Here is a 12,373-nt window from a genome sequence, read left to right on the forward strand (position 1 = left end):
CTCCTTTCCTCTCTGTCTCTTCTTTCCTCTCTGTCTCTTCTTTCCTTTCTGTCTCTTCTTTCCTTTGTCTTTCCTTACCTCTCTGTCTCTTCTTTCCTTTCCTCTCTGTCTCTTCTTTCCTCTCTGTCTCGTCTGTCCTTTCTGTCGCTCCTTTCCTCTCTGTCTCTTCTTTCCTTTCTGTCTCTTCTTACCTCTCTGTCTCTTCTTTCCTCTCTGTCTCTTCCTCGCTCTGTCTCTTCTGTCCTCTCTGTCTCTTCTTGTGCTCTCTGCCCTCAGACTTCTATCTCTTCTGTTCAGCTCTGGATCTCCAGTTATGTAATAATGGGTTGGGCCTCATATACACTGTAATGGCCATGACTTGTCTGAGCGCTCTCTTTGTGTTTGTTTAACCTGCGTCTTAAACAATCACTTCATATACAAGTATTACACACCCAGGTCACTATATATTATATATATATTACACACCCAGGCCAGGTATAATCAGACTCAGTACTCAGATTATACGTTAAACTTATTTGCCCCATGCCCGTAGGGGGCGTCTGTCCTTACGAGGGTAATTGGCCCAGTGAGTGGTATTTGGTCTTGGGGTCACTCGAGGATGTCGCAGTAACTCAGCCGTACTCAGGTATTGATTGGTATGGTCATTTCTTCAAGATTTGAGGCACCTTTGTGGTTACAAGTACAAGAGAGTGAACCTTGAGAGCTTAATTTTCCACCTAACCATTGAGGTTTCCCACCAGTGTCGTTTTGGACTGAACCAGAAGTGCTACTATTATTCTCTGGGGTCTCTTCAAAGTTCAGGGGAGGTGCGAGAAGTAATAAATGGCATGCTCACCTTCCTTCACCTCTTGTAGGGCTCCTTCGGAGGTGACTTCAATCGTCTTCTGGGTGACATCAGCAGCCCCAAGCTTCAGTAGTCACATAGGGTTTGTCTACATCATAATGCTCAGTCAGTGGCCTCAGTGGTCCCAGGGTGCATGATGGCGGCCAAGAGGCTGGAAGAGAACACCAAGTAGCTACTGGACCTCGGTAGCCCAGGAGAGGTGAGTCAAGGTGCGTATAACTGTTTCTTATGTTGCCGCAGCTCCTCTGGGTCTCACTTCTAATTTTAGCACTTCCAGCTTGTGCCGAACAGGTTTGGGCAAAGCAAACTGGGTAGACTAGTTCATGAACATTCATAGAAATGGTTCTTGTGATGTTCACCCATCTCTAGTGATGAGAACAGTCTTATAAGACAAAACTTGCAGATGACTAAACCCAAAGGTTGCAGATGGCGGCAGCACAAAGTTCACTGCTTTCCCATTGGTGCGGTATATCTCACATCTGCGTCATCAGATGGCGTCACAGTAGCAAAGTCGTGATGTTCCGGCCTCACATTAATCTACTCTAGAATTACCTGGCCATGGCTTCGCCCTTCTTCCATCTTCTCTGCCCATGCTTAAAGATCCAGGGGGAGATTTGTAAATAAAAATGTACCAGAATTTTGTCATAGTTTGCGCCCAAAAAATGATGTCCACGGCTTAATTTACATTTATTATTTTGAAATAAATTATTTATGATTTTTTTAAAATAATATTAGAAAAAGTAACAAAGAAAGGCGAAGGAAAGTGGGAGAAAAAAAACTGAATACTCCAGTGTGAGGGTCCTCCATACACAAGACTATATCTCTCCATCCTTGGATTGTGAAGTGTGACCTGGACATTTATACATTGATAGGCAAAGAAAATGTCATAGAAACAACAACAAAAATGTAGATACTCTAAAATCATTGCACTAGTTATTTATTTACAATTTCTTTCTCGTATCACAAAGTTTTGTTCCACTGTGGTCGAAGCCACCGACTGTGACAGCAATTTTTTTGGCTTTTTTCTGTCTGTGGGTAAGAAGTGGGGTCTTCCTGGGTCTCCTACCATACAGTCCCTTCTCATTCAGACGCTGACGCTGGATAGTACGGGGTGACACTGTTGTCCCCTCGGACTGCAGGGCAGCTTGGACTTGTTTGGATGTTAGTCGAGGTTCTTTATCCGCCATCCGCACAATCTTGCGGTGAAATCTCTGGTCAGTGTTTCTTTTGCATCCACATCTAGGGAGGTTAGCCACAGGGCCATGGGCTTTACACTTCTTACTGACACTGCGCACGGTAGACACAGGAACATTCAGGGCTTTGGAGATGGACTTGTAGCCTTGAGATTGCTCATGCTTCCTCACAATTTTGCTTCCCAAGTCCTCAGACAGTTCTTTGGTCTTCTTTCTTTTCTCCATGCTCAATGTGGTCACACAAGGACACAGGACAGAGGTGGAGTCAACTTTAATCCATTTCAACTGGCTGCAAGTGTGATTTAGTTATTGCCACCACCTGTTAGCTGCCTCAGGTAAGTAACAGGTGCTGTTAATTACACAAATTAGAAAAGCATCACATGATTTTTCAAACAGTGCCAATACTTTTGTCCACCCCCTTTTTTATGTTTGCTGTGGAATTATATCCAATTTGGCTTTTTGACAATTCTTTTTGTGGTTTTCCATTGAAGACAAAGTAAATGAAGATAATACCAAAGAATTTGTGATTGCAATCACTTTCTGGAAGAAACGAGTATTATCTGACAGAATTGCAGGGGTGCCAATACTTTTGGCCAACACTGTAGTCTACATATTGTTGGCATCTTCCCACATTGCACCTGTATAGTAGGCTCTACTCACGCCTACTGTGTTCATTTCTGTATATAACAACAGATGAGATGTCACACCTTACTGGACATGTCCTCAAAGTCTTATATTTCTATATGAAGAAAATCGAAGGAACAAAAGCCAACACCTCCGTAACATACAGAGTAAATAATCAGAATTTATTGGTTGTGTCACATACATAAATCATTGATATAAAATTTTGTCCTATATTTTTTGGTTATATCACTTATTTGGGAGTTGTCCCTACATTTTATTCTATTCGAGAAAGATTGTTAAACAGGTGAATCTAACGCCTTGGTAAGAACTCGCACTGCGTCTTCTGCAATCTCTTTAAGGAAACCATTGAGCATCCAGTAAGTGGTGCCAAAGGAGATGCCCCCCGCTGCCATGCTACCCAACACCGGGATATTGCTAGCGGCATACTCGACCACCATGAGCGCCCCCGCGGCCCCTCTAGTCAGTAAAGTGGCGACAAGCTCTTTATTTATCTCTTGGACGACTAAAGGAGACTTGATCACAGATTTCAGCTCGCTGACATCTTTACCAAACTTGTCGGCCAACTTTTCAAGGGATTGTTCATCCAAACCAAAAGATTTGCGGTAGTTTACCATGGCTTTTACCAGGATTCCTATGTCACAAGCTACCGACAGTCCTGGGATGGGGACTGTAGCCACTGCACAAGACAGAGTAGCCAACTTCCAGATGTCCTTCTTGAAGACCTGACGCTTCTTCTCGAGAACCGGGAGAGAAATGTTGGGTAGAGAGATCAGGAATATGTGTCTCTTGTGCTTCGGAAGCTCCATCTCTAGAGTATTATACATGTTGTAGAAGTCGTACATCTCCAGCTCCAGACACGAGAGGAGAAACACTTTGGGCTCGGAGATTCCCCCATCATGGAGACTCTGAATGCAGTTCTGCCGGATTTCATTAAGTATGTTTTCTTCATTGTACGTCTTCTTCCTTCTTTTCTGGGAGGCAAGCAAGTCGGAGTCAACCTTGGACCTTACAAAGTAGAACTTCTTGTTCATAGCTTGAATCTCCTTCGCTAAGTGAATGTCATTCTCCTTGAAGCGTTCTGAAGACAAGATGATGAAAAAGTCGTATCGACTGAACTCAACAGACTCAAGATAACGGTCTGCTGCAAAATTTGGAGTTCCTATTCCTGGAAGATCCCAAATAGTCACATTGGGATACAGTGGATGGGGGTACGGCATTGGCTTCTTTGTTGTCTCCACCACCCCAGTTCTGGCAGATCCTTCTTCTTCATCATCCATGCCACGAAGGGCATTAACAAGAGTGGACTTCCCCGATCCTGACTCTCCGGAGATGGCAATGTTTAATGGGGCGTTTTCTATTTCCTTAAGGGACTCGTTGAGTTTTTCTGTTGCTTTGCAGAGGTCACCATCTTCTAAGGCAGAATTGATTGCTTGCACTTCTTCTTCACTGATGATCTCAAAAGAAGAATCCATATTTACTTATTGACCTGAAGGAAAATAAGAAAGAATTGGTGAGAGCAGAACTTTGCCTTTCCTCACTAATATTAGCTTTGTATGTCTACAAAGCAAGTGATATAGACGCCCAGGCAAGGCCGGACAAGCCCACCAGAGGACCTGATGGACCCCGTACTCATTATCGGATAGACTTTAGACCAAAAAGTTTGTTTCAATACCAATCAGACCTATATCAGCCTATTGATGACCAAAAGAACACTCTTTGGACCTTCCTCTGATGATTGGGGGTATAAGGATCCTTGTATTGGATATACAGAGAACATTCTTGGTTCATAAACAAATGGATATTGCAAAATTCAGAAAGACAGGACTCTTTGGTCCCATGCACATGGATCAATCCAGATCAGGAAATCTTGTCCGAACCTTGTCGGGAGGAGGAACTTCTTCCATCATGGTGATCTATGATGATGGGACTCCCAGCCTACATACAGTATTGACAGTCCTAGATCACAATAACGCAAGGAGTCAAATCTCGCGGTTAAGTTTTGACTGGGAAATTCGGCCAATGAATAGACTGGATATTCCAGTTCAGATTGTCCCGTGTCCATGGGGTCTTACATAACTTTACCTCTTACTAGACATTGTCTGGGCTATTCCATCACAGCCCCATTAAAGTGAGGATATGTGGGGGGTTCTAGCGATCAGACCCCACCACTCGGGCATTGGTGGAAAGTCATTAGAAAAAAATATCTATTTAACCACACAAATGTAAGCAATCCTTCCAAAAACAATTAGCCAAGGGACAACCCACATGGGCCCTCATGATTTTATACTGCTATGCTATACAAACGTTACATGCATCGATAGTACAGTGTGTATTTAGGAATAACTCTTAGATTTTGCGCCTTTAGCAGTTTTCCCTTCTGCAGAGTTTGCAGTTTTCCCTGAGCTGACATACACTGCACACAGTAAGTAGAGGAGAATCTGCTCCATCAACGTATCTCAGCATGCAGGACATATATAGAGAAGTACCGACTTATACTAATGTCAACAAATTATTGAGTAAAAGTCAGTTTGGGACTTATCAGCTGATAACAGGAGAAAGAAGTATTTTTCTAAGATAAGACATATCACATAGTTTCTTGCCTCGTGTACTATTGACCATGTCAAGGAATCCTGAAGATCTTATTCTACAAGAATACTTAAAAAATATCTGTAAATATATAAACTTTATTACAAAATTTACAATTTAGAGTAATACGATGTGGACAATTATAGTAGAAATTATAGTCAATGAATGAATGTTAGGTTGTCACGATACAACCCCTGGTGTTGGGGCTCGTAGATATTCTGCATTAGGGCCCAAGATCTTCAAGGTAGATCTTCAGTGGTTGAATGTAATGTTCTTCCAAACCAAGAACTTCTTGGCTTCTAAGCTTGTGGACAACAACTGGAGACCTCCGCTTGGGGACCACGACCTTAGGACATATCAAAAACAGGTTGTCCATCTCCTAACCATTCTTTATCCAAGGTCTTCACCAAAAGTTGAAAATCATATTTGTCCACTTCTAAGCTGGACAAGATGAAGACAATAGGTTCCTCTACTCCATGATCACTAAGGCCTCGAATACAATTATCCCGTATCTCATGTAATATTCTCTGCTCATTGTACGTCTTCCATCTACGGACCTTGCTGGCTCGTAAGTCATTGTCTATTTTATTCCTTAAAAAGTAGAATCTCTTCTTCATAGACCAGATCTTCTTGGCCAGTTCCATGTCGGAGTGCCTCACCCTTTCAGACGCTATGATGATAAATAAGTCATATTGATCATAGTTGACTGACTGGGCGATACTGTTGGGGGTTCCAATACCAGGAAGGTCCCAAAATATTAGATTTCTCTGCTTGGGATGGGAATAGGCCTTAGGCTCCATTGTGGTTTCCACTACACCTGTTTTAGCAGCATCTTCTTCTTCATCGCTGTGAAGACCACGGATGGCATTAACAAAGGTGGACTTCCCAGAGCCCGACTGTCCTATTATTGCAATGTTTATTATGGGATTTATACGGTATGTTCCGATTTGGTCACAAGAGCTACTATTTTGCAGAACTTGAGTTGCATCATGTTCTCCATCTCTGTTCCGAACTTCTGTGTCGCACAAGGTGCTGGCGTGTAGAGCATTGATAATGTCTTCTATTTCATCTTCACAGTAAGCACAGAATATTTCATCGGTGTACATAACTCCTCGTAAGTCAGACTTTGGAAAAAGAATAATGTTCAATGTATATATGTATTGTACACGTCACATTGTAAATACAATAAATTACTGATATCATACTGATACTGAGTTACATCCTGTATTATACCCCAGAGCTGTGCTCACTATTCTGCTGGTACAGTTACTGTGTACATACATTACATTACTTATCCTGTATTATACTCCAGAGCTGCGCTCACTATTCTGCTGGTACAGTTACTGTGTACATACATTACATTACTTATCCTGTATTATACTCCAGAGCTGCGCTCACTATTCTGCTGGTACAGTTACTGTGTACATACATTACATTACTTATCCAGTATTATACCCCAGAGCTGTGCTCACTATTCTGCTGGTACAGTTACTGTGTACATACATTACATTACTTATCCTGTATTATACTCCAGAGCTGCGCTCACTATTCTGCTGGTACAGTTACTGTGTACATACATTACATTACTTATCCTGTATTATACCCCAGAGCTGCGCTCACTATTCTGCTGGTACAGTCACTGTGTACATACATTACATTACTTATCCTGTATTATACTCCAGAGCTGCGCTCACTATTCTGCTGGTGCAGTCACTGTGTACATACATTACATTACTTATCCTGTATTATACTCCAGAGCTGCGCTCACTATTCTGCTGGTACAGTCACTGTGTACATACATTACATTACTTATCCTGTATTATACCCCAGAGCTGCGCTCACTATTCTGCTGGTACAGTCACTGTGTACATACATTACATTACTTATCCTGTATTATACTCCAGAGCTGCGCTCACTATTCTGCTGGTACAGTTACTGTGTACATACATTACATTACTTATCCTGTATTATACTCCAGAGCTGTGCTCACTATTCTGCTGGTACAGTCACTGTGTACATACATTACATTACTTATCCTGTATTATACTCCAGAGCTGCGCTCACTATTCTGCTGGTACAGTTACTGTGTACATACATTACATTACTTATCCTGTATTATACTCCAGAGCTGTGCTCACTATTCTGCTGGTACAGTCACTGTGTACATACATTACATTACTTATCCTGTATTATACTCCAGAGCTGCGCTCACTATTCTGCTGGTGCAGTCACTGTGTACATACATTACATTACTTATCCTGTATTATACTCCAGAGCTGCACTCACTATTCTGCTGGTACAGTCACTGTGTACATACATTACATTACTTATCCTGTATTATACTCCAGAGCTGCGCTCACTATTCTGCTGGTGCAGTCACTGTGTACATACATTACATTACTTATCCTGTATTATACTCCAGAGCTGCACTCACTATTCTGCTGGTACAGTTACTGTGTACATACATTACATTACTTATCCTGTATTATACTCCAGAGCTGTGCTCACTATTCTGCTGGTACAGTCACTGTGTACATACATTACATTACTTATCCTGTATTATACTCCAGAGCTGCGCTCACTATTCTGCTGGTGCAGTCACTGTGTACATACATTACATTACTTATCCTGTATTATACTCCAGAGCTGCACTCACTATTCTGCTGGTACAGTCACTGTGTACATACATTACATTACTTATCCTGTATTATACTCCAGAGCTGCGCTCACTATTCTGCTGGTGCAGTCACTGTGTACATACATTACATTACTTATCCTGTATTATACCCCAGAGCTGCGCTCACTATTCTGCTGGTGCAGTCACTGTGTACATACATTACATTACTTATCCTGTATTATACTCCAGAGCTGCACTCACTATTCTGCTGGTACAGTCATTGTGTACATACATTACATTACTTATCCTGTATTATACTCCAGAGCTGCACTCACTATTCTGCTGGTACAGTCCCCGTGTACATAAATTACATTACTTATCCTGTATTATACTCCAGAGCTGCGCTCACTATTCTGCTGGTGCAGTCACTGTGTACATACATTACATTACTTATCCTGTATTATACCCCAGAGCTGCGCTCACTATTCTGCTGGTGCAGTCACTGTGTACATACATTACATTACTTATCCTGTATTATACTCCAGAGCTGCACTCACTATTCTGCTGGTGCAGTCACTGTGTACATACATTACATTACTTATCCTGTATTATACTCTAGAGCTGCGCTCACTATTCTGCTGGTACAGTCCCCGTGTACATACATTACATTACTTATCCTGTATTATACTCCAGAGCTGCGCTCACTATTCTGCTGGTGCAGTCACTGTGTACATACATTACATTACTTATCCTGTATTATACTCCAGAGCTGCACTCACTATTCTGCTGGTGCAGTCACTGTGTACATACATTACATTACTTATCCTGTATTATACTCCAGAACTGCACTCACTATTCTGCTGGTACAGTCATTGTGTACATACATTACATTACTTATCCTGTATTATACTCCAGAGCTGCACTCACTATTCTGCTGGTACAGTCCCCGTGTACATACATTACATTACTTATCCTGTATTATACTCCAGAGCTGCGCTCACTATTCTGCTGGTACAGTCACTGTGTACATACATTACATATCCTGTATTATACTCCAGAGCTGCGCTCACTATTCTGCTGGTACAGTCACTGTGTACATACATTACATTACTTATCCTGTATTATACTCCAGAGCTGCGCTCACTATTCTGCTGGTGCAATCACTGTGTACATACATTACATTACTTATCCTGTATTATACCCCAGAGCTGCGCTCACTATTCTGCTGGTGCAGTCACTGTGTACATACATTACATTACTTATCCTGTATTATACTCCAGAGCTGCACTCACTATTCTGCTGGTGCAGTCACTGTGTACATACATTACATTACTTATCCTGTATTATACTCCAGAGCTGCACTCACTATTCTGCTGGTGCAGTCACTGTGTACATACATTACATTACTTATCCTGTATTATACTCCAGAGCTGCGCTCACTATTCTGCTGGTACAGTCCCCGTGTACATACATTACATTACTTATCCTGTATTATACTCCAGAGCTGCGCTCACTATTCTGCTGGTGCAGTCACTGTGTACATACATTACATTACTTATCCTGTATTATACTCCAGAGCTGCGCTCACTATTCTGCTGGTGCAGTCACTGTGTACATACATTACATTACTTATCCTGTATTATACTCCAGAGCTGCGCTCACTATTCTGCTGGTGCAGTCACTGTGTACATACATTACATTACTTATCCTGTATTATACTCCAGAGCTGCGCTCACTATTCTGCTGGTGCAGTCACTGTGTACATACATTACATTACTTATCCTGTATTATACTCCAGAGCTGCGCTCACTATTCTGCTGGTGCAGTCACTGTGTACATACATTACATTACTTATCCTGTATTATACTCCAGAGCTGCGCTCACTATTCTGCTGGTGCAGTCACTGTGTACATACATTACATTACTTATCCTGTATTATACTCCAGAGCTGCGCTCACTATTCTGCTGGTGCAGTCACTGTGTACATACATTACATTACTTATCCTGTATTATACTCCAGAGCTGCGCTCACTATTCTGCTGGTGCAGTCACTGTGTACATACATTACATTACTTATCCTGTATTATACTCCAGAGCTGCGCTCACTATTCTGCTGGTGCAGTCACTGTGTACATACATTACATTACTTATCCTGTATTATACTCCAGAGCTGCGCTCACTATTCTGCTGGTGCAGTCACTGTGTACATACATTACATTACTTATCCTGTATTATACTCCAGAGCTGCGCTCACTATTCTGCTGGTGCAGTCACTGTGTACATACATTACATTACTTATCCTGTATTATACTCCAGAGCTGCGCTCACTATTCTGCTGGTGCAGTCACTGTGTACATACATTACATTACTTATCCTGTATTATACTCCAGAGCTGCGCTCACTATTCTGCTGGTACAGTCACTGTGTACATACATTACATTACTTATCCTGTATTATTCTCCAGAGCTGCGCTCACTATTCTGCTGGTGAAGTCACTGTGTACATACATTACATTACTTATCCTGTATTATACTCCAGAGCTGCGCTCACTATTCTGCTGGTACAGTCACTGTGTACATACATTACATTACTTATCCTGTATTATACTCCAGAGCTGCGCTCACTATTCTGCTGGTACAGTCACTGTGTACATACATTACATTACTTATCCTGTATTATACTCCAGAGCTGCGCTCACTATTCTGCTGGTACAGTCACTGTGTACATACATTACATTACTTATCCTGTATTATACTCCAGAGCTGCGCTCACTATTCTGCTGGTACAGTCACTGTGTACATACATTACATTACTTATCCTGTATTATACTCCAGAGCTGCGCTCACTATTCTGCTGGTACAGTCACTGTGTACATACATTACATTACTTATCCTGTATTATACTCCAGAGCTGCGCTCACTATTCTGCTGGTGCAGTCACTGTGTACATACATTACTTATCCTGTATTATACTCCAGAGCTGCGCTCACTATTCTGCAGTCTTCATAGCTGATATCTCTTGTCCTTCTTGTGTTGTGCTTACTCTGGTGATTTGCTTTCTGGGTAGTGCAGACAGTATACAGGCATTCTGTATATATAATAATACTCCCATGGTATATAAGCTCAGCCTGATATTTCGGTTGGTGTGTGAGCTGCAGCTTTTTTACTCTTTACAGTAAGTACATTATAGCTGTGAGTGCTGCTCTGCAGTATAAGACGAGCTGTAACGCGGCCTCAGTAATGGAGCAGGGCAGTGACATATATAAGATACTTCTCATATACTTTGTAGGGAATCTTTTCCAGTTTCTTTGCAGATGATATTTGGGGTTAGGACACTCGGGGCCTCACGTAGCAGCCACAACAATAACAACCTCTCCAAGTTCTATCCCGCAGCGCTTCTCACAGCCCCGATGACTCCATCACATCCACAATGGCCTCCCATAGCCAAAGCACTCAAATCAAAGCCACATCTGCCAATAAAGAACCACCGCGCCCCCGCAGAAGGCCCAGAGCGCCCCTATCAGCCACAGCACAGGGTTATAATACTCCCCTTATTTCCCCAGTATCCCCATTACTGCACTGCGCCCCTAAAATATTACAACCCTCCCCTCATGGCCGCAGTGCCCCCTATATGGACATAACCCTCCCCTCATGGCCGCAGTGCCCCCTATATAGGTATAATACTACCCCCATGGCCTCAGTGCCCCCTACAAGACAACTCCTCACAGTTTCGCCCTCGTGTATCGGGGACATATTTACCTGCCGCAGTATGGTGCGCTGGGCTGCGGATATTTCTGCGCCTTCGTCGCCTCTTACGATCCAGTTTCTTTTTCAAGAGAAATGAAAGTGAAAGTAGGAAAGTTTCTCATTTCATTTCCTCTCATTGTCAGAATCTTGAACTCTTTGACTCTTCCGCCATCTGCTGGCCGCTGACCTGCACTGCAGGGTCGCATTTTTAAGATTGCCATAGTGTGACTCTCTTGTCTATATTTCCGTGTATAGACCTGGGGGAGGTGTCTTTGTATGTGGGGTGCAGATTTTATTTATACTGTTTTGGGGAGCCTTTGACAGTTTGGTCACATTTCAATTTTTTCTAGGAGTTTTTTTTTTTATTATTATTTTTTTAAATAAACTTGTGTTTCTAGCCCCCCCCCCCCCCCTATTAAATTGCAGTATAGGATAAAAACGATTAACTTCCATGGTTTGGTCCTGTTTAGATGCTGCAGTCTCATTAGACTGCAGCATCTAAGGGGTTAACAGCCCTGTTTTAGTTCAACTTGTACTTAGGGGCCCCTCCAATCTGGTCAAAGGCCCGACCAATATCCAGACTGAGGATGAAGAAGACGCAAATGGACACATGGGTCATCAATATCAGAGTCTGACACCCGGGAACTACACAGATGAAGCTGGAAGCAGACAGCTCCCCCCATGATGTAGTGGTAGTGCTGGGTTACTGCAGCTTAGCCCCCCCATAAGGATGTCAGGCCTG

The 12,373-nt window shown here is 42.4% G+C and overlaps 1 protein-coding gene across 1 annotated transcript; it reads right to left on the reverse strand.

Annotated features, from left to right (window-relative positions):
• Positions 1-2,860: 2,860 nt before the first annotated feature.
• On the reverse strand, positions 2,861-11,717 carry LOC142209904 (interferon-inducible GTPase 5-like). The gene is made up of 2 exons (XM_075278945.1): positions 11,644-11,717; positions 2,861-4,168 (listed from the first exon to the last, which is right to left on the reverse strand). The coding sequence occupies exon 2, from the start codon at positions 4,152-4,154 to the stop codon at positions 2,958-2,960; it is 1,197 nt and encodes a 398-aa protein (XP_075135046.1). The 5' UTR covers positions 4,155-4,168; positions 11,644-11,717; the 3' UTR covers positions 2,861-2,957.
• Between the last annotated feature and the right edge of the window lie 656 nt (positions 11,718-12,373).

The sequence above is a fragment of the Leptodactylus fuscus genome, chromosome 6 (assembly GCF_031893055.1).
Source record: "Leptodactylus fuscus isolate aLepFus1 chromosome 6, aLepFus1.hap2, whole genome shotgun sequence".
Classification (NCBI taxonomy): Eukaryota; Metazoa; Chordata; class Amphibia; order Anura; family Leptodactylidae; genus Leptodactylus; species Leptodactylus fuscus.

Coding starts and splice junctions, on each gene's coding strand:
- LOC142209904 (XM_075278945.1), bottom strand. CDS start 4,154: ATGGATTCTTCTTTTGAGATCATCAGTGAAGAAGAAGTGCAAGCAATC.